At 53.8% G+C, this 21584-nt stretch overlaps 7 protein-coding genes across 7 annotated transcripts; 4 read left to right on the forward strand and 3 right to left on the reverse strand.

Annotated features, from left to right (window-relative positions):
- Positions 1 to 517: 517 nt before the first annotated feature.
- J7T55_011780 (protein kinase rad3) lies at positions 518 to 8259 on the reverse strand (the record flags this gene model as incomplete). The annotated part of the gene is made up of 9 exons (XM_053136599.1): positions 518 to 2750; positions 2801 to 3281; positions 3336 to 3810; positions 3857 to 5086; positions 5142 to 5393; positions 5441 to 6501; positions 6673 to 6901; positions 6957 to 7594; positions 7644 to 8259. 9 exons carry the CDS (start codon positions 8257 to 8259, stop codon positions 518 to 520), a joined length of 7215 nt encoding a protein of 2404 aa, XP_052999585.1.
- A 737-nt stretch (positions 8260 to 8996) lies between these two features.
- J7T55_011781 (uncharacterized protein) lies at positions 8997 to 9870 on the reverse strand (the record flags this gene model as incomplete). Its single annotated transcript, XM_053136600.1, has 2 exons — positions 8997 to 9419; positions 9496 to 9870. The coding sequence occupies 2 exons, from the start codon at positions 9868 to 9870 to the stop codon at positions 8997 to 8999; spliced, it is 798 nt and encodes a 265-aa protein (XP_052999586.1).
- Positions 9871 to 10832: 962 nt separating this feature from the next.
- On the forward strand, positions 10833 to 11254 carry J7T55_011782 (cytochrome c oxidase assembly protein cox-16; the record flags this gene model as incomplete). The annotated part of the gene is made up of 2 exons (XM_053136601.1): positions 10833 to 11099; positions 11174 to 11254. 2 exons carry the CDS (start codon positions 10833 to 10835, stop codon positions 11252 to 11254), a joined length of 348 nt encoding a protein of 115 aa, XP_052999587.1.
- Positions 11255 to 14425: 3171 nt separating this feature from the next.
- Positions 14426 to 15148, forward strand: J7T55_011783 (uncharacterized protein; the record flags this gene model as incomplete). The annotated part of the gene is made up of 1 exon (XM_053136602.1): positions 14426 to 15148. The coding sequence occupies one exon, from the start codon at positions 14426 to 14428 to the stop codon at positions 15146 to 15148; it is 723 nt and encodes a 240-aa protein (XP_052999588.1).
- Positions 15149 to 16452: 1304 nt separating this feature from the next.
- Positions 16453 to 17395, forward strand: J7T55_011784 (uncharacterized protein; the record flags this gene model as incomplete). Its single annotated transcript, XM_053136604.1, has 4 exons — positions 16453 to 16577; positions 16707 to 16827; positions 16948 to 17118; positions 17234 to 17395. The coding sequence occupies 4 exons, from the start codon at positions 16453 to 16455 to the stop codon at positions 17393 to 17395; spliced, it is 579 nt and encodes a 192-aa protein (XP_052999589.1).
- A 142-nt stretch (positions 17396 to 17537) lies between these two features.
- Positions 17538 to 18839, reverse strand: J7T55_011785 (12-oxophytodienoate reductase; the record flags this gene model as incomplete). The annotated part of the gene is made up of 2 exons (XM_053136605.1): positions 17538 to 18515; positions 18585 to 18839. The coding sequence occupies 2 exons, from the start codon at positions 18837 to 18839 to the stop codon at positions 17538 to 17540; spliced, it is 1233 nt and encodes a 410-aa protein (XP_052999590.1).
- Positions 18840 to 19926: 1087 nt separating this feature from the next.
- On the forward strand, positions 19927 to 21350 carry J7T55_011786 (uncharacterized protein; the record flags this gene model as incomplete). Its single annotated transcript, XM_053136606.1, has 5 exons — positions 19927 to 20122; positions 20188 to 20244; positions 20318 to 20385; positions 20445 to 20917; positions 21026 to 21350. The coding sequence occupies 5 exons, from the start codon at positions 19927 to 19929 to the stop codon at positions 21348 to 21350; spliced, it is 1119 nt and encodes a 372-aa protein (XP_052999591.1).
- Positions 21351 to 21584: the final 234 nt, after the last annotated feature.

Below are 21584 nucleotides of genomic sequence, written 5' to 3' on the forward strand. Positions count from 1 at the left end.
TTTTTTGAAAGAGTTGACGGGAAAGTTGTTTTGCCTTTGAAATGGAGATGAGCAGAGGCAGATGAAAGACGAGGGTGGCGGGTGGATGTGCTGGTGGCGCCTTCCCGTTGCGTCCCGGTGTGTTGCGTTGCGTTGCGTTTATGTGCCGTGCGGTGCTGCGCTGTGCTGTGCGCTGTGCGGCGTCACGTCAAGCTCACCCAAGGCAGCCAACCCCCCCTGCAATCGGTGCCTGAAGCTTCCAGATAGGCTACCTCGTGAAACAGTAAAAACAACAAACGAGGCAGCCGCAAGAACCTCTCAGATATGGGATGAATTAATTTGGTACAGATTGCAAAGCCACCAATCAACCTCGAGATTTTGATGGAATTGGAATGGGCTGGCGTCAAATGCCGTTTCTGTCAAGGCACGCACCCATCCTCATCAGATGTGCATCACCCAAGGTTTCTATTGAAGCTACACATGTACACACATGCTGACAGCTCCATCATGGCCACATTCTCAATCATCATAATTGGACCTACAGGAAAGCACACCACCCAATATACATGGCCGACAAGTTCCTCGGCTCCGTCGCCTGCCTCACCAGCTCTTCCACCTGGCCCTCCACGCCCAGCGGGATGCTCTCATCGCCGATGAATCCCCTGACCTTCCTCTTGATGCTCTCCACCACGCTCGTCGGGTTCAGCCTCACCACATCGCTCTTGCGCTTCTTGTCCCTCTGCAGGTCCAGCGTCGGGTCGTAGATGAACGCCTCCAGGATCGTCATCAGCGTCTCCTCCTGCTGCCGCAGGATCGACAGCGTCAGCTCGCTGCACTGCCGGAACGGCCCTTCGTACCCGTAGATCCCCATCGCCGCCACCATGTTGTGCGTCAGCCGGAACGGCACCCGCTCAGGCTGCGCAAACGTCAGGCCCTTGTCGAACAGGCAGTTGAAGTCCACGTGGAACACACCGCCGTTGCCCTCTTCCAGCAGCACGTTCTCCCCGTGCCTGTCACCCAGCCCCAGTATCGTGCCCACCATCGACATGACCGCGCATGATCGCGTGTACTTGAGTCGCGCCGCAAACCAGGCTGATGGGTTGGGGAACTGTGAGATGAACCAGCTTGGCAGCACGGGCGGGAACATGCCCAGCACCTGTTCTGTAAAGAGTGTGATGTTCTTGTCTGACGCACTGGCCTCCTTCATCATCTGTGCTATTTGGGCGTAGTTGGGTATAATGCCACGGGGTTTGTACAGACCCAGGAGGATGTCCCGCAGTGTCTTGAGCCCATCCACCCACTCGAGGATGCCACATTCTTCGTTCAGAGGGGTGACTGCGTAGGTGCGAATATAGAGTTGCCTGCGGCTGCTTTCTGCGTCTCGTTTCAGGGACCGGTTGATCATGCTGTTGAACTCCATCAGACGCTGATCTGTCCGCAGGTCATCCTTGGGTTTGATCAGCAGGTTGTATAGTTTCCCATCCGTGCCTCGTGCGGTAAGTCTGCGTGGCTTCGCGAGCGAGCCCAGAACGAGCACATCGTCCAGGAACGAGTCGATTGCGACAACGTCCCTCGAAAAGGCCTTGTGCTTCTTGATGTTGTCCGTCAGTGTTGGCAGTGTGGCCGTCAGACATGCCTCAATGGGAACAACCAGCGGACAGGGCGTGCACCTGTGGTTGAAATTGAGATCCCGAGTAATGCTGGCATGTGTAGTCCTGTTGCTCTGGAAGTCACCGTTATTGCAAGCCAGAAGCAGTTGTTCTGCGAGTTTCTCGCCCATCCTTAACAGCTGTCTCAGGTCATAAGATGAGCCGTCCACCCTCTTTCCACTACTGTTGCGCAGTTGAGTCAGCAGCTGAATGCCGCGTCTTGTTCGGTCGGACGACTGCTTGCTGGTCATGATAGCGAACAGGCCCCACAAAGCCTGTCGTGGATGTGCCTCCACAACCTTGATGATAATGTGTTGCAGGTGAGTAAAAATGTCTGGGTTCGGATGAGCAATGCGGGCCACGATTTGTGGCATTGCTGTGTAGAATATGTACGCAGGCATGCGCTGCATGTGTTTGTAGAAGTACTTGTTGAGCTCGTGCAACAAGGTCTTTCTCCGTTGGGACAGTTCCCTAGACACTGAAATCTTCCCTTCGGGAGCCTTGTCGATCTGAGCACCCAAATCCATCCACAGTGATAGAATCCGTGGCAATGTCTGGTATAGATACTTTGTGCCGTAGTTTAGTGAGCGCAGGTAATTTTCGATAACAAGCTTGGCTGTTTCCCCAGTGAGATACTCATCGCTCTGCTCGTCTGGACTCAAGGCCTTCTCAGATTCAAGAACTTTCTTGTAGTGACGGCCGAGGTAATAATGGCCCTTCTCCCACATCGCGTGCGTCTTTGCCGCCTGCTGATACTGCGCCCGCAAAGCACTTGCGTGTGTCTGCCCCGCGGAGTCTTGCCATTTCGCCAGGAGGAGATGCGCTCGGGCAGTCAGCAGATTTCTTTGCACCTCGGGGCCTTTACTCGACGTAGGAGCAGCGGGTCCCAAGTTGTACCCGATGAACGAGTTGGTCTGGATGGCGTTTTCGAGGATTTGAATGGCTTTCCGGTGATGCCCTTCTTTCCACAACAGTCTAGCGTTTTCAATAGTTGCAGAGCCGTCTCCAAGCTGGGACGCATGCAAAACGGCGTTGAAAGACTGATGCAGCGAGTTTGCCTTTCGAGCCAATCTCGCACTAGACAGCCACAGGGATGATATATCTCCGTCCGAAAATTTCGGCCTTTCGAAGTCAGTGGAGGTGATTCAACAGGCCGCCCATTTAGTACTCACCTCATCAGTTCCATCGCTGCTCGGCGTATTCCCAGCACGTACTGTTTGTTGCCAACATATGCACCCAGCACCTCCAGCCGACGATCTAGAGAGGTCATGACCTGTTGTTGATCGCTAGCTCCTCTCTTGTGATCTCCGGCGATAATTTCGAGGTCTGCTAGGACATGACACCTCAACATGGCGTCATGAGCTGCTTGGAGTGATGCAGTAGCCGACATCGACATTGAAGAAGCAGTTTTCTCCTTCAAATCCTGGATCTGGTTGACAAAGCTCTCTATCTGGCCATCCTTGAGGGCCAGGAGCGCTGATCCAACACCAAGATTGAATTCATCAAGATGATTGCCAGCCTTGTAGGAACCCAAATACTTCTTGAGGGTCTCCCATCTTCCGGTGGCCCAAGCGGCTTCCACTGCAAAAGGCGCAATCTTGTTGATCCAGGGTCCGTCGGTGTCCATGCCTCCAACATGGTTCAACAACACATCTGTGCAGTATCAGCAACGTCAAACAACGGCCCTATGACGGATATTGCTCTTACCGTATTGGCCTGACTCTTTGAGACACGTCAGCAGATCAATCTGCACGTCTATATTGTGCGGGTTCTCCGCGAGCTGAACCTCGCACCAGGTCTGCGCCCTTGACCACCTTCCCGCCTTCCTGTGACTCAAAATTTGCTGCTTGAGATCGATGACTTTGAGGTTGGCGGATACCCCTTCAAGACCATCGGGCTCGTCAATATGGGCATAGACATGTTGCAGAGAGTCAAGTGCCTGTTGGATGTTCTCGGCGTCATCGCCGTGCTCCTCTTGCTGGCGCAAAATATGAGGCTCCAGGTGGAACAAAGCCCGGGCATATTGTTTGCAGTCAATGGCCCGTTGAGACACCAGCTCTGGCGGTATGGAATCCAACCGTTTCTGGATAAGTGCGAGGTTATTCTCATCGGTTTTACTAAGTCGAGACGACCTCTTCAACTGCAAGAATCTCATTGCATAATCGATGACTCGGAAAACAGCCTGTCATGGTCAGCAAAGAACAACTAATCTTGTTCGGGTCACATACCTCGCAAAACAGCTTCTTGTCCTCCCTCTCCAAGTAAGACGCATTTTCAGGCACATCTTGTTTCAGTATGCACAGCAATTCATTCCACACTGCATTCTTTTCTTGTTGTGTACTCTTGTTGCCAAGAGTGATGTGGACAACGAGGTATGGGAGCATGAAGATGGCGACCGACAAGTCCTTGACCCTGATAGCCCGACATAAAGGGTCAAATATGATGTCTGCAAAAGGATTTTGCCCCTTGTGTAGCAAGTCCAGTGTAAACTGCCGGAGCCAGTTGGCATATGAGCGTCCGGTGCGGAAGATGGGATACTCGGTCTTTATGCTCGGCATCGGCGCAAGCTTGTACCTGGACGTCAAAAAGGGAAGCAGGACGTCGCGCACGCTTTCCGGCATACTCAGCCATTTCCGATATATACGCTCACCTTCTGCTCCCTGCAGGCCAACGGCTGTTTTGTAGTCGCATCTCTCTAGGAGCTCTTGCATGACATATGACAGAAACCCTTGCAAACTAGAATCCGTAGTCGACACGAAAGACTTGACGAGCACCTCCTCCAAAATGAACGCAGCAAAATCGGTCGTTTCGTCCGCATCTGTAAAATTCGAGAGTGCAATAAACTCGCGCTGCTCTCGAACGGTTTCGAGCCTATTTGAGTCGAGGCAGCCCATCAAGCCAATACACTCTGCGCATATTCGAGCAATATTGGAGTTGATCCCGTTGTACTTCGAAGTGCAGTCCAGCAATGTTCGAGCCAAGTCTTCCACGACGCTGTCAGGCTGCTCACTGATGGCCGACGCCTGTATGTAACCTTGATTCTGCCGTAGATACTCTGAGAGCTCAAGCAGACCCTTTTCGACGACACCAGCATTTTCGTGACGTATCCGTTCGATGTAGAGGGCGAAGGCAGCGCGACTATCGAGCAGCGGCCGGCGCGAGTTGAGTGTGTTCCAGAGCTCCGAGAGCTCACTGATATGGCTTAGCGACGGAAGTTTGGAGACGGTATTGTTCAGGACTGCCTCGTGGTTGTTGAGCAGGAAACGCAGCAAAGCCTTGCTCTTTTCTCGGCTCTCCTCTGCAAAGCAAGTCCAATATTGCCCGATGATGAAAAACGTGGTTTCGATGAGCTCCTCGACATCTTCCTCTCCAACATGCGTCACCATCGAGTGCCAACACGCAAATGCGGTTGTCCTCAATTCGTCTAGTGACAGAGCCGACAGGAGACATACGGATATCTGATATTACTTGATCAGCGGAGGAAGCAGAGATCACATCTAGGAGGGGACAAACCTGTGGTCGTGCTATGCGCATGTATTCCTTGGCCAACACTATCATTTCTTCCATGGCCCTAATGCACAGTCTGCGCTCCCGCATAGGCGGAGGAACTGGTGAGGTGTTGTTGATGACCTCTACCATTCGCGCCGACAAGCCAAGAGCATGCTCTCGGAGAAAGCGGCCGATAATGTGGTGGCCGCCCTTTCTCTTACCATCGCGAGGAACAATCACTAACAAGTTTGCCACCATAGTGAGTGCGGAGCGGGCCTGTTGCTAATTAGATTTCGATGCGCAGATTGACCCGGTGAACTTACAGAAGCCTTCGTCGATTCGTTTCCTTCCACACTCATTCTCAGAAGCTCCAAGATCGTCAGGACAGGACTGGTCTTCAACACCTCTGTGAGAGCCGTGCCGCGGAACGTTGGGCAGACATCGGTCAGCGCCGACATCGACAAATGTTCGATATTTGCATCATCCTGCACGAACAGACGTGCTAGGATGGCACTCAAATTTGTTTCATCCAGGAACATGTCTTGTAAGTGCTCATCTCGTCTGGCCTCCGAAAACTTTTGTATAATGTCCCTCTTCCTATGCAGCACAAGCCAGGGCAAAGCATGAGATTGGATGAGCAGGAGTAGCTCTGTGACGCTGGTTCTCAAGAGATCTGCCACCATTTGTGTAGTCTGAGGCCGCGTGAGCATGTCTTTGACGATTGAGTATGCAAGACTTCTCCAGAAGGGCTCCAAGAGGCGTCGAGGTGTTGTTCTCCGAGAGGCGGCGAGGTTTGTGATCTCGTTCAAGGCGACTGCAGAGACGATAGGGTTCTGATGGCCGAGGAATTCCAACATTTTGACCAGGACAAGATTAAGGCCTTCATCCGATACAACCCTGCCCAGCTGGCCCCAAGCCATCAGCGAAGTCTCATTGATGTTGGGCTCGTTTTTATCGGAAATTGACCTTAAGAACCCCAAAGCGTTGGCTGTATTCCGATTTAAGATTTGGACGCCAACAGCCTGGCTGACACTTGGCCGCAAAAAAAGTGTGATTGCTCTTCCGGCAGCAATGCGGAGCTCTCTGAGAGAGCTCTGTAGGGTTGATAAGCACCACTGGCCAATAGCCGACTTTTCCAGATCCAACATATCTGGGATTTTTGAGTGTACAACAATACGTCGGAGGGCTATCATAGCCACGACCCGTGGTCGACGCGATTCGCGAAATGCTGACATCTGTATGAGCTCTGTGAAGATCGTGCCAGCCAAGGTCACAGCCACAGGATCAGTACATGGCGGCCGTGGTCCCGTTCTGTCGGCCGTGGAGCAAAACGAGCAATGTAGACCAGGTTGTCCGACTGATCCGAGGCTCAGGGTACCATCAGCTGCGCAAGGAATACGGGCCAGCAGCTCTATGATCGAACAACGCACAACGTCGTTTTCACTCGAAAAAGACGCCCTGTCCCTTGCTGTCAGCTTGATTCACCATCACGGTTTCTGCAGATCTTACAAGATGTGGCTTTCAAGCTGGCCCAAGCTCGTCACTTGAGGCTTACGAAGTACTCGAGAGAGCTGATTTAGGACGTGAGGCATGGACGATGACTCCTGCGCAATTTTCCTCCGTTTGATAGCCCGCTTCTGATCTGTTGGCGCGTGCGCCTTCGACGTAATAGATTGTACCTTGAACCGCAAATCCCTGTCCACAAAAGAGCCTGGGGAGAGCTCGGGACTGAATGGTTGTGGTACAGGGAGGGTCACTGCCTCGCGAAACAGAGATATAGACCGCTTTCAAAATAGGGTTAGGTTATAGTTGCAATGGAAACGGTCAGAGCGAACGTACCTGCAAATCCCCGGAAGCATCGCCGGCGATCCCTTCAGTGAGCATCTGATCCAACGCTTTGAGCAGTTGAGCAGCAGCGAGTTTGGCTACAGGTCTGTGTTTGGCTGCAACATCAGCAACTTGGACAAGGGCCAAAGCCAGTACCTTCATGGCCGATGCGTCGGCCTGCTGATGATCTGAGGCTCCTGTTTGGTGCACAACAACATCTGCTGTGAGCAAGACGATGACTGAATACAACTTGTGTAGTACCACTTGCTCCACGCCTGAGAGGGGAGAAACCAGGCTCAAAGCTTGTTTCAAAAGGGAAACCGGGTTGTGATTGCCATATTCTCTCCATCGCCTCTGCTCTTCGTTCAGGGCCTCAACGCAATCCACCAGCCAGGAAATGTGCTTGATGAAAGGAGGCACCTGTTGCTTTGGCATTCCATCTGGCACCGCAACACTATGCAAAATCTTCAGAAGACATGAAGCATGCCGAAGGGCGTGATCCGCATCACCAAGGGTATAAGCTGGACAGCGGACAGCATCCGTAGAGGTCCCCCGGGGAAGTAATGAGTCCAGGGTATGGTGGTCCGGTAGCTCAATATCCACACTCCCTTTAGCAGCTGGTGAAGCCAGCTTGAGATGGGCCAGGATCGCTATGTAGCGGTTAGTCCTGATATGAATTATGGGATGAAGTCATCTTACACCGAAAATTTGCCTGCAGATAGCCAAACAATGGATCGCAGACATTCCATAGGCCGCCAGATGTGCTTGCTGTCACGAGAACAAAGTGAAAGAGTGATTCCAATGGAGATAACAAGGCTATACTCCGCGGATGTCCGAGCATCCTGAGGAGTTTGGGGAACAGCCAGACCCACAGTGGCTCGGAGCCTCGATGAAGGAAGGCTGAGCCATTCGTAGTAAATGTGAGAACGGTTGGTGTTTCGGCGATGGTGACCTTGAGAAAGTGGATAGCGGTCAAGGCATCGGCCTTCAACTGCTCGCGGTCGGCGAATGGGTCGTCCCACTTGAGAGCATCGAGAATGACGCGGGCGTAAACGTAGATCAGCATGTGATTGTGCTCCACATGCTCGTCTGGAGTCTTTAACGACTCTGGCTTGTTCTTGACCCTCTCAATCTCCTCAAACAGGCGTTTGAGCTCGCTGGCCTCGTCAGGTCTCGAGGACTTGGCTGAGGTCGAGATGTTACCGGCGAGCTGTGCAGCCAAGGTGGACGGAGGAGGTCCACCATTCGCGTTTGCTATTGGGTTCCCAGCATTGTGAGAGGTTGGTGCAGCCCGGTTATGGGACTCGGCAGCCATCTTGCCCCGTTCTCTTCATCTCAAGATCACTCAAAAGAGTGGCGCCGCACAAATTCGTGGGCCAAATGAAACGGCAGCCTTGGGCAGGAGTTTGATGGGGTTGACAAGCGCGACGCGTCAAATAAGCAGGCGCGCTGTCACGAGATTCAATTTGCAGGTGGTACTGTAGCACGTCAAGTCTAATCTAGCGGGCTGACTCAGCAGCTGGGCACCTGTATCTCAATCTCACAGGCACTCACGCACTGTACCATCTCTCCGACATCCACTTCTTGGAGGCTGATAGACTAGAAACTGAAGGTAAGCAATCCCATGAGAGGCATGGGTGCCGATTGCGTGAAAATTCACAATTCTCATTCACGTACTTATTGCCATTACTTCAGCTACTTTGACGTGAGCGAGGGGGCGGGGGTTCACCTTGGGAGTGTTGCCGGCCGTTGTGGGATGATGAATGAAGCGTCCAGGATCCAAATGATTCTCGCTCAAATGGGTAGTGTTGAGAAATCGAATCACTGTATCTGGGCACCAATTCTGTAACTGTTGATGCTACTGTCGTCATTTGACGCATGGCGAAACAGATGAGAGGATCTTAGTTTGGAATGGCGCTGTGTCCATCATTTGCCTGAAGATCGGTTGATCCTCGACCCGAGCACACACGCACTCCTTCCCTCCATCACCCACCATCATATTCGGACTCCGCCGATGACCCGACTCAAGCCACTGCAGCACCAGGTATCTATTTACAGTTCATCATGCCCTGCGACCCTGATCGTCACACCCGGAATATTGGCTAGCGAGACCTTCCTCTTCGCTTTCTTAGTCGGGCTTGGATCGTCATAAGACGTTGCTGCGCCGGGAGGCGCCCATGGTTTGATACGCCCTTGCCAAACATCCAGTCCCCACTTCTGTAGTGACCGCGAGTCTATGGGCAAGTCTCGTGGGTACGGGTAGACCCTGTCCTTCGACAGCTGATGAACAGCCCCTGAAGGAAAAACACCAGGCTCCAGCCCCATTTTCGCCAGTAACTCCGGGAACTCCAGTGGATCGACAGTCACACATGTCAAGGAGTCGTAGTAGTCCTGAGCAAACTTGTGCAAATCCGCCCGGAACCTTTGACGATCTTCTTCGGTCTGTGCGAACAGGTAAACCATGGGCCATTGACGCTGGAGCAGGCAATATCGTTAGACGGAGTATTTTTTTTTTGGAGGGGGGGGGGGGTTTATTAAGCAGTCTACTCACATTGAGCAGCCTCTGCTGGTTGTACGGAGTCAACTCCCCAATCACAGGTCTTGAAGCTTCAATAACAAAGTTTTCCAAGTCCGCCTCCTTCGTAAAGGATTTGATCGTCCTCGTACCTCCATTTTTTAGGTGACATATTATAGTGGGCGAGATCAAGGCTCGCTCTTTGATGAAGGCAACATCAGAAACTAGCCCGAACGTGAACTCCTCTCTATACTGCTTCGCGATTCCTGAGAAGATCTCTCGAGACGCGTGGTCATCCGAATCGATATAGCCAACGAAGACTGTCTCATCGATGCCACTGAAGGCATCAAGACTTTCTGGTGATATCTCGGTCACGTTGGGTCTCCTTAGTCGAGAGATGAAGTTCGACATTCTTCATGATTACACTATCAGTCAAGACTCAACAACCTTGGTTTCAGGTAGTCTACATACCCAGATTCTCGACGAGGGCCCAAGTAAGTGGCTACAGGAACGCCGCTCTCGAAGAAACGTATAGTTGGACGAGAATTGGCCTCGTACTCGGCACATATGCTCGGCTCAGCGTCACAGTTAATACTTAGAAGTATGTTGCCAGCTGTAGAGGCAGCGGACGTCCATTCAGTCTCCAAAGCCTGACTTTTCGCCCTTTCAAGTTGTCAGCGGCGTCCCAAGAACCTTCACATCAGCGGGAAGAGACACTCACTCGCTTGGCTGGCAGACAATCCGGCATCAGCGATTACTGCCCAATCTTGAAGGGTCATGCCATTTCGATAGATGAAATACTTACAGCAACAACTAAGGATCAGAGGAGTGGTCAGTTCAGATGTTCACTCTCGAAAAGCAGTGCACTTACAAGCTACAAGAGCAACATCATGAGCCGCAAGGGTAGTCTTCAGCGCTCCTTCGTCTGAATGTTCCCAGCACCAAGCCACTCTCGCAGTCAACGTCACACATGCCAGCCCAATCCGGGAGAAATACATCATATCCTTTCTTGCTTCAGGAGAGAGTAATCAAAGACGACGGGAACCCCGTCAGGAGGCTGATTTAAAGGCATTGAATCTGGGGAGTGATTCTTTGGTTCGCAACATTGATATGACACCCCCCCCTGCCCTATAACCCTAGCCCCTGAATTTACTGCCCGTTCAGCTTAGGTCATCTCGGGAGTGGGGAGCTCTTCACTAGTCGCTGCAAAGCTTCTGCAGCTCTCTCGAGCAAACCACTCGTACGACACTACCGTCCAGCAAGGCCAACACTTCGCCGCGGACTGTCAGCCCAAGGAGCTTGCTCAGTTGCAACAGCTACCTCCAAATACGTGCATTGACCCTCCCCTTTATCCCAGCCACAATTTTGTCACCATGGGCGTGTTCCCGAAGAAGAAATACGTCTCGTCGGCCGATGCGAACACCATTGCGGCGCGCTACCGAGCCGCACTCGCGAAACGCCCATTCCTCCTGTTCGGCTTGCCTTTTATGTCCATCATCGTCGCAGGCTCCTTCGTGCTCACGCCAGCAACGGCTATCCGATACGAGAAATATGACAGGAAAGTGCGGCAGATGACCCGGGAGGAAGAGCTCGGGGTCGGCAGGCAGGGACGCAAGGTTGACATAAGGGACGAGTACTACGTGAGTTATCGCGGCATACCACTTGCGGTCTGAAGGCGAAGACGCATCTGCTGACGTTGCCCCATGTTTCACAGCGACTTGCCGCAAAGGACCTCGACGATTGGGAACAGAGACGGGTGAAGCGACTGCCAGGCGAGAGCGACGGCGTGCTGTGATTACGCCGAGCCAAGCACATCTGCGATGCCTTGACGTATCACAAAATCTCGAAATAGCCTGTCAATCGATCAAGGTGCGGTCAATGCGCCCGGCGGCGGGGTCGCCCAAGAACTTGGTAAAGCCGAGGCAGGGGGCAATTGGCCGTCACAAGGCAAACACGAATGTGAACATCGGAGGAGAGCAGAATCTTGAAACATCGCAACCCAACATCACGGGAGTGGCACAGCTTTATCGGATGAGATGAAGCGGCCGGCAAACCAAAAACTCGCTCGACATATACCAGCCGTGCGATGCGCTGCAGGGATGACTCGACGGCATGTGGGGAAGGGTTGTCTGTCACCTGAGAACCCCGAGATTCACAAGAAGTTCTTCTCTGCCGCGGGCCACGATCACCGAAGAGGCGACCGGAGCAGGTGGTGGGACACGTAGGTGCTGTTTCAGGCACCGCATCGCGCGACCTTGATGACTGGGCGCGCCACCCTCGGTGTGTCGGCCGGTACTTGGCAATAACTCCATTAGCCACCTCTTGTTATCGGATTGCAAATAAGCTCCGCTTGCTTCGATTTAAGCACACACAAACAAAGCGAGAGAGCGTCAGCAGGGCAGGGCGAGTGCGAGATGGTTTAGGCGAATATGTCTCACTACCTACCTTGAAAATACCCTCCCAGATCACGGTTGATGTGTCTGAATACATAGCCGATCTCGCTCTCTCCCAGGAAGAAACGAGGGCCTTGACAAACTCATTCAGCCACAGTCTGAAGCCACAGTCTCAAGTCCGTTCCTGCCGCGCCAATCATAACTGAAGACGTTTGCAGCCACCGAGCCATCAGCTCGGGCATCCGTGAGGCTCTGTGCAACTAAGCGTTAATGAGCTAGTCAATGAGCAATACCAAGTACAACAGCTGCACAGCCCCTGACCATGAGAAGGCACCAAATTTAAGCTTCGCATGCCGTTGACATTTATAGCATGAAAGCAGGGAGGTCCAAAGGGGAAAAAAGAACGCGGCGATACGAAGCTGGAAAGAACTTTCAATACAAGCTACTGGAGCCTGTCCGAGCTCCTGGGATCCGAATGCTGAATCCGGTACTTCGTCAAGCGACCTTCCCTGTTAGGTGACGCAACGCCCAAAAGAGGCACCAAGGGATGGTCTGTTCCACACAATAGCAAGACATTTAATCCTCTTAATTTCCGGCCAGGAACAAACACACAAGGACTGGTCTCCGAAACTATTTAACGTCGACGTTGAAAAGGAGACGCGCAGCATGAACGCTTGGAATGAGTGGTCCAGGGTTTAAACGCGTAGGGATCAGCTTCGACGTGAGTGACGCCGCCAGGGGGAAAGGCAGGCTGCCTCTGCATGCAGACAGGTACTGTAGTCGCCGTCTCGTCATCCGGCGTTTTCCAAGGTTTGAAACGCCCAGTTACCGCCGATGATCTCATTAGCTGGACAATCTCAACCGGTCGCTTGCACTTGAGGCCCGGTCGCCTGTGAGGTCTGTGGGATCCCGTTGTCAGACCGGGGATGAAGACATGGGAGAAATCGCAAGGACTTCCTGAATACTCAGTAGGACTTTTGTACCTGCATCGTGCTCATTGCTGTGCGGCGTGTTCACGAACGCCTCAAGGGCAGCAGCCCGCAGTGGGCCCGCTCCTGCAAGACACCCACGCCACTAAGCGGTCTGCCATCTGCACGAGCCTGTGTGCGTCTCCAGTGCTGTGATCGCGCGGGGTATGCATGCCATGGCGTGGTTGGCAACGCACTTCCACGCAATGTCTGGCTGCAAGTACTGAACGCACTGCTGTGGCTGCGCTAATGAGGCTAGGATCGGTGAAGAGTCTCAGAATCTCTCTGACCTGCCCGATGTGCACCGCGATCTACAGATCAACCACGACGCCGGGAAACAAGTCGTCTCGCTCGTGGCAGCCGCGCAGACTAGTTTTGCTTGGTCCTACCTTGACTGTTTCCGGATTATTGCAGTACTTGGGGACTCACACCCAACGATCACGATCGCTGCCCCTTCAGCTTAAACAGAGCGGCAATCACTTCCCGATTGCATGGCCCAGTTTTTAGGAATTGGCCACCCCCTGTCCATCCCTGCCAGCAGAAATCTGGGGAAGAATGATGAAATTGATGGGTCCCTGGAGACCAGAAAAAAAAGAAGACAAGTGATCATGATTGTTCATGACCTCAGCACAGCAGATGCAATATCAAGGCAACAGATATTGATACTGAGGCCGGTATCAACTCTCGGGGACATATTGGCTTACACGTCAGCGAGATACGATGACAGGCCCGTGACAGTTTCTGTGCTCGTATCAGACTTGCGGGCCCAAAGCTTTTTCTTTTTTGCCGTCAGGCTCAAGGGCAGTCACGATTGATTGGATGCCGTCTTCGGTTCATTTAGTCTGTTCCCTGTCTGTGGGCATTCCGGTGGCATTGGCTGACTGCTTTCGCTTCCCGTCCGATCAATCAAGGGAAGATCACGTCTGCGAGACTGTCATCCGGGTGACGTACAGCCCCACACTAGGGCTGAGTGGTACGCAAGGTAAGGGTACCCCCAGCGGGTCAAGCAGGTCAGGATGTTGCTGTCATAGAAAAGCTCGGCCGGTGACAAGTCACCGCCAGACAAACAACCTTGGAATCGACTAGTGCGAAGACAGAAAAAAAAAAAAGTCGGGGTGCACGTTTGCACCGCCGGGCAAGTACCACACCAGTGCACACCCTCTTGCGTGTCTCTGCCATGCCCTGGCGTAGCATCGGCAAACCTGTTCGCTTCACAAGGCCCATGCACGTCGCTAAAATGGCGATCACAGGCAGGTTTCTAAGCAAGTACCTCTCGACGCCTTCTTGTACCCTCGTATCTGGCAAGCCTGCAGCAAGTGCTGCAAGGCACATCACCCGGATTGGCCGGGCTTCCCTCTCGGTGCCTTGCGAATATATCAAAGATGACATCCCCCCCAACCCATTCAGCCTACAGGCTGCATATTCTCATATCCGGTCCTTACCATAATTTCCTACCCAACTCTGGCACACATTTAGCCAGTATCAGACTTGGACTCACATTCACCCAAGAGTCTCTCATCAGTGATAGCGGAGACCGTCTCTTTTTACTACACTACCTCGCACTTGGGCATCATCACCGCCCCTTCACCTTCTCATCACGTCACCATGGTTGGCTCAGCTGGACATCGGATATTACGTGGTGTTCGCAGCCACAAGAAGCTGCGTATGACAATTGCAGCGGAGGAGATGGAAGACCCAAAGATCGGCCACAGGAGGCAACATAGCGACAGCGCACCGGCACCTATCTCGAGGATCCCTTCATCAGAAAAACATGCACGATCACACTGGCCACCAATAGAGTGGGACCCACTCAAGCTGAACCCACCGATAGACCAGGACCCGGACATGCCGGCCAAGTCTCGTGAGAGTCTGCCTACGCACACGCAGTCATTACGATCGAAACAGTCTTTCGCCGGCCATGAGCTGCGACGACCGCGGATGCACCATTCCGATTCCGGGTTCTCACTGGTTGTTCACGACGGCTTCGACTTCGGCTTTGACAGGAACCAGGCAATTGGGCGGATGATCGAGCGCAACCGAGCGCACCATGACGAAGTTTACTCGAAGGGATGGCCATCACCGGCGTCGAGTGTCGACTCAGACAAATCTTGGTTCGACCACGACGATGACGACGAGGAGGACGCAGCCGTGAAGAGAAGCAACGAGCTGTCTTCGCCGCAGAGCCCACAACGGAGACCGCAGGTCACTTCTCCGGATGACCCAACGTACTATCTAAAGCGTGGGGGGTGGAAGCGGCGAGGAATCTACTTTGGCGGCCAAACGGAAGAAGTTTATCAGAAGGAGGACGACGCCTTCGATCTTCCATGAGAGGCGAACCATTTCACGAAGACGAGGTTGAACGTCACATGAATTCCCTTCTCGAAGCATTCACGGTTATCTGATTTCGGACTCATCTTTCTTTTGTTTTCACCAAGCAAGCATGGAGTTCTGAGCGGCTACTCGGTTGATTCGTCTTTACCGGAGCAGAGCATGTTACGGCATTTACGGACTGGTATTGGGTTTAGTGGGACGAGCAAGCCGCGTCAAGCCTTGCGATGTTCGGGAGGGTCGGATCATCTCTCACCTGTTATGATACAAGATACACATAATGACACAATCTCGCAAGACGAGATATCAAGTCACAACAACTAAAAGTAGCTTACGCGAGCCGGAGGCATCGGGCGACACTGCCCTGTACATGAGCGTGTTTCGAAACCTAGATAGCAGTATACAGTATAGCGGTGTACACACACACACAACACACGAAATATGTTAATCAATACGCAACAAAGCTTCAACCAGTCAAGAGAATGCTCGCGGACCAGCGTGACCGTGACTTGAAACTCGAATCGTTTGTGTGCCTCCTTGGTCGACATCATCATCTAACTGCCACGAAGAAGCAACGGCAACGACGGAGCACAACAGTAGCAGTATCACGGGCATCCCAAGTCAGCTGCTCCTCGGGGCAGCGGGGTTCCCAAAGCTTCGTCCGCCGAGGGCTGCCCCAAAGGAATCCCGACGGTCGATGTTTGAATGCACGCAAGTACATGTACGTACATCAGAGTATAGTACAAGGGCCAAGGGCCAAAACACCGAGGCTGCCGCTGACAGCTTCACCGTCTGTGTGGCTGAAATCCTTCCCGCGCAGTAAACCTGCATTTCTACAGTCTACCCCTCTCCTGCGCTGCGACGGCAGATCCCGATATGTCAGACCGCACACCACCACCACTACAACTACCACCCGCCCTTGCGTGGACGTCGTTAACCCCTCACGCCAGCAACGCCCGACGCCGCGGTCCTGCATGCTGCAGCCGAATTATATTGCTTGCAGCATGCGGTGTGTTCCAGGTGTTCCTGGATTTATACCATAACAGGAAAGCCGCCCCTTGGGGGCAGCACGGCAGCAAGACAGCCCGGCAAGCCATGGGAGCTTCCTGCAGGCAAGCAAACGCACTCATTGAAGCTTCAGCTCCGAGCGCGCGCCGCCACAGCGATGCTTGCAGGCCATCTGCCGCACATCGCAATCTGCGAGATAGCAGATTGCAGATCCCCATCCTCTACAGCATGGGGAAAAGGCAACCGGTCCTAGCCGTTCTGCCGTTCTGCTGCGGATCGTCCCCTTCTGCTTCCGGATGAGGTCGACTTCCGACAGCTCCTTGTGGGCCCGGTTCGTCTCAAGCCGGCCATTTTGCTCCTCAGCGTACTGCACGCAACGCAACGCAACGCAGGTCCACGTCACCGCCGACGTCGAAATGGTGTAAGGTAATTTGAAAATTGTCCAATTATCTCTGCAACGCCCAAGTTCCGAGCCAGGCAGCCAAAAGGTGGAGGAAGCCTTGACTCTCTCTACTTTTTTTCTTTTTGGCTGGTTCATTGATCCACAAAGGGGTGCCCGACTATTGCCTGCGGATGCGACGCTGCCTGGGTCAGGTGAACCGCCATCCGTCTGGAATGACGATGGCTCCACCATGAGCCAGAGAGCATGGCACGATAGTGTGATTCGAGTGGTCGACAGGGACTTTGACGCTGGTGGGCGGTGTGGACTGGCAAGTATGGCTGGCTCTGCTGTTCTCCCTTCGCAGCCAGGTTCCGGGCTACAGCACAATCACAACGTCTAACATGGACAGGGCAAGGTGAGGGAGGCGAATTTCTACAGTCTTGCACCGTGGTGGAAAGCCTACTGGGCAGACACAGGAAAGAAGCTAGGACGGATTCGCTCTAGAACAGAGGCAGCGCTGTCGAAAAGCTCCGCAGCTCCTCGGCGTTCATCTCCGAAGCTTCGGGAGAAGCATAGCGCGGTAAGAATAGAAAAAAGGGTCCGTCGAAACCTTGGAAACCTTAATCGCGAGGTAAACAGCCTAAACTAGCAGCTGTAAAGGTTATGGACCCTGAAAAAAACCTTAACCTCGACAGTCACCGACCCCGGCGATATCCACGACGGGACCCCCGGGCGCCGAGCTTTATTCCAAAACATCAACATCGCCCTCTAACCAGTCTCCACCAGAGAGCCACCGGCGAGCAAGCTCAAGCGGGGCGGGAATTAGCTGGGCCAAGTTCAACCTTCACCACACCTGAAACACTGGGCACACTGCCTTCAAGAAGAGTTCTGGGCACGCTTGGGGCAACAACAGGCAATTCTATCAAGCAACCGCTAATATCTGGCATCTAATCTAGGTAACCCGTCCTACATCTGAGGCTGCTCCTCGCTGAGGGCGCTCTATTTCTTCTGCTGCTGCTCCCAGGTCGGGTAGTCGGTGTAGCCAACGTGGTTGTCCGGGAACGGCCCATAGAAGCGCGACCGGTCGTACGGCGCCAGGGGCAGGCCCTCCCGCAGCCTCTTGACAAGGTCTGGGTTGCTGATGAAGTACCGGCCGAACAGCAGGCCGTCGTATTTGCCGCTCTCGACCTCGCCCCAGGCGTTCTGGTCGTTCCAGCCGCCGCCCGACAGGAAGGGCGTGCTGCCGAAGATGCGGCGGAACTCGCTCAGGTCCACCTCGGGCAAGCCCCAGCTGTCGAGGAAGGCCTGCTTCTCGTTCTCGCTGAAGACCTGCTCGTACCGCGGCTCGATGAAGCTCACGTAGCTCAGCGTCGGATGGCTCTTCTTCAGCTCGCGGCACAGGTGACCCCAGGTCTCGAGGCGCTGCTCGCTGCGCGCCTGGTTGAAGAGGCCGAAGGGGCTCAGCCGGATCGCCAGGTTTTCCTGGCCCACCGTCTTCGCGAGCTCGGCCATCAGCTCGAGCACAAACCGGCAGCGCTTCTCGGGGCTGCCGCCGTAGTCGTCCGTCCGCTTGTTGATGTTGGACGAGAGGAACTGCTCCGGCAGGTAGCCGTTGCCGCCGTGCACCTCGACGCCGTCAAAGCCGGCGTCCATGGCGAACCGCGCGGCCTTGACGTAGTCGCCGATAGTCTGCTTGATCTTCTCCACCGTCATCTCGATGGGCGGGTTGTCGCGCAGCTTCACCGGCGTCGTGGTGTGCGGCGGCGGGTACGGGAACGTCTCGTCCGGGTCGTCCCACGGCGTCGCAGACGCCGACAGTGTCGGCCCGCCTGTGAGCTGTGGGATGTTGGCCCGGCCAGAGTGCCAGAGCTGCGCGTAGATGACGCCTCCCTTGGCGTGCACCGCGTTCACCACCTTCTTCCACCCCTCAGCCTGGTCTGCCCGGAAGATGCCCGGCACGCCCGGCATAGCATTACCCTGGAAGGCATGTGAGCCCGAGTCCTCTTATTCACATGCTAATTGGCGTAGTGATCAGCGGAAACTCACCTCCAGGTTGGGCGGGATCGCCTCGGATATTATGAGACCTCCGTCCGTTGCGCGCTGAGAGTAGTACTCTGCCATCAGATCATTGGGAATCCATTCTCTGTTTGGGTCCTCAGATGTGGACTCCTTCACTGGAGTGCCTCGGTTCCTCGTCAGGGGCGCCAGCACCACCCGATGCTTGAGCTGAATCTTGCCGTTGGCAATGGTCAAGGGCTGGAACAGCTTAGACCCAGCTCTGCTGACGGCAGCGTCTCCCATTGTGCGTGAGCGAGTGTGTGGATCTGGTTGGTTGTGAGTTCCTTAGGCGAAGAAGAACGGCCGCTGACGCTCGGTGCGGATGCGAGAGTTTGTATGGGTAGATGAGTTATCAGATGGTACCAAACTCTAACGATCCCGATAAGTATGCAGCATATGTCGACTGAAGTATAAGAGTACGTTGAAATCGGAGGGAGGCTCCATTTTCAGCTGGATCGCGTGACATTATCTCCTGCATATTCGAAGCTCAAGTGGGTCAAAGATCGTCTTTGGGTGGGGAAGGTGATCATCTTGGACGGAGACAATACTGGGGGTTCTCTCCAACGGATCCACAATCAACCAAACTCATGCCGGTACTTCAAGCTCGGCGTAAGCTCACGCCCGCACTGCTGAACCGTGAGGAAAGCCCCTCCATGGCTCCATGGGACAGTGAAATCTAGTGTGTAAGAAGATGAAGCCCGCACTGATTCAGGACAGTTTCCAGCTTCCAAAGGCTTTAACGCTTCAGTCACAATATCACTGATTCTGGGTCTCCGCCGAGGACGCATGAAGGCTGAGCCGGACGGAGGGACATGAGTCTCTCATACTAGGATAGCTTGCCGGGGCCATCCATCCCGGCCTCCACCGCAACCACGCACTCCGGTTTGATGTTGTTTCCTCCCGGATCCACGGAATCAGCCTGGTTACCCCGGGACCGTCACCCGCGACAGCATTTGCCAAGCGGGAATATTCCCCTGAACATCCTCGTACATCGAAATGATACAGCAGTCAAATAAGATCAGGTCATGCAGCCGCAAAACCACACAGAAGCACGGCCTCTGATGCAACGCTGCGGTAGAAAAGATTTTGCCCCAAGAGATACAGTGGCCCGCTCGACCCATACAATTCGCGGAGCTTGGCAAACAATAAGCTACACATTGAAATACACAGAGGGGGCCAGGTGTTCTTCAGCGAGGGCCCATCCCACCTATCCGTCCGACCCGTCCTCGATGATCACCCTCTCTGCTGTTTGTTGACTTTCAGATGAGCTGACCGTGCTGTTTGCACTTTGTTGAGGACGCGCTAGCATCATTCCAACTCGCACGTCTAGATGTCGTCTGCCTCGCAGGTGGGCGCCGCCCAAGCCCCCTCGGGTGTCACTCCGGACTTTGATAACCCGGCGGACGTACTCCGAACGGTGAACTATGTCACCCAGGCGCTAAGCTTAGTGTTCGTGACGGTGTTCATTTGTCTTAAGACCTATGCCAAGTCTAGCGTCCTCCGCGGGACATGGAATCTTGAAGACTGTAAGAAGCCTGGACTACCCCCTTTCCATAGATTTAACTACACCAGATTACTGACTTCAAGACAGACATTACTTATTTCTCATATGTTCTCTTTATTGGCTACTGTGTTGACAGCATCTTTGGTATGTACTTTCCCCTGAACAAGTCCTAAGGGGAACAACCGAATAGTTTGACTAACACATCAAACACCGACAGCTTCCCAATATGGCGGCGGCATTAATCAATGGGAGGTTACTCTGGATCAGATCCCCTCTTTCTTGAAGGTAAACACATTCCTCTTCACGGCTCTAAGTTCTAGCGCGTGACTGACGTTGACCCCTAGACCGGATATGCGGCGACCATTTTCTATGCCCCGATGGCTTTAAGCGTCAAGATGGCACTGCTCCTAATCATCGCCAGGGTCTTCGGGTCGGTGCACAAGAAGACAATCATGGGTATCTACATCTTCATGGGCCTGCTAGGAGGCTACTACTTCTCCGCCCTCGTCGTCAAGATCCGGATCTGCTGGCCGATCCACGCCTACTGGGAGGGGGACATGAGCAAGTGCCTGGACCAGCGGGCCATTATCATTGCCGACGCTATCGTCAGCGCCGTCAGCGACCTGGTCATCCTGCTGCTGCCTACACCCCTCACGTGGTCGCTTCAGCTGCCGCTGAGGAAGAAGCTGCGCGTGGCTGGCATCTTGTGCGCAGGTGGCATTGCGACCGCCTTCTCCATATACCGGCTCGGGATGATCATCGACGAGGGCAACTCGATCAACCAGACGGTCGTGTTTATTAAGGTCATTCTATCTGGGTAAGCAAATCTCGCCCTATGAACTCGTCCCCCCCCCCCCCTTTTCTTCCTCTCTCTTCGCCCGTACACTGCAACCAGGTGGCTAACGCTTGTGTACCCTTCCTGCAGAAACGCAGAAATAGGACTAGGATTGATTTGCGCTTGCCTCCCAGCAGTCACAGCACTCTACACGCGCCGCAAGGGGGGCAGTGGGTACCAATCGGGATATCACTCAGGAGCCTACGGCAACAGGTCCAAGGGCTACCCGGACTCTTCCGCCGCCGGCATGTCCAAGAATAAGATCTACGTCAACCACTCGATCCACATAGGGACAGTCCCACGAGGCGAGGACGAAGAAGCGAGGGCAGGGTCGGCGGATCAGTGGAGCAGAAGCCAGGACCAGATCGAGCTGGTCACCAATGCACAAGGGATATCGGAGTCGAAATGGACGTGATTGTGACGTGAGGGAATGATACATACAGCGTGGGATAGTTTGGGATGGGATCGGATGGGGTCGGACGGAAAACTGGGACATAGGACAAATACCCCTACCGAAGCATCGAGGCTCGGGTAGCAGATGCAAAATGAGATACAGTAATGTTTTGAATCACAAACGTCGCGGAGTTAGAAATCGTGCTCAAGACTTCAGGACGATCTCGATTTCATGCCTTATGCTGGCCTCCTGATG

Source organism: Diaporthe amygdali, assembly GCF_026229845.1.
Source record: "Diaporthe amygdali strain CAA958 chromosome Unknown NODE_2_length_3802984_cov_64_841326, whole genome shotgun sequence".
NCBI lineage: Eukaryota > Fungi > Ascomycota > Sordariomycetes > Diaporthales > Diaporthaceae > Diaporthe > Diaporthe amygdali.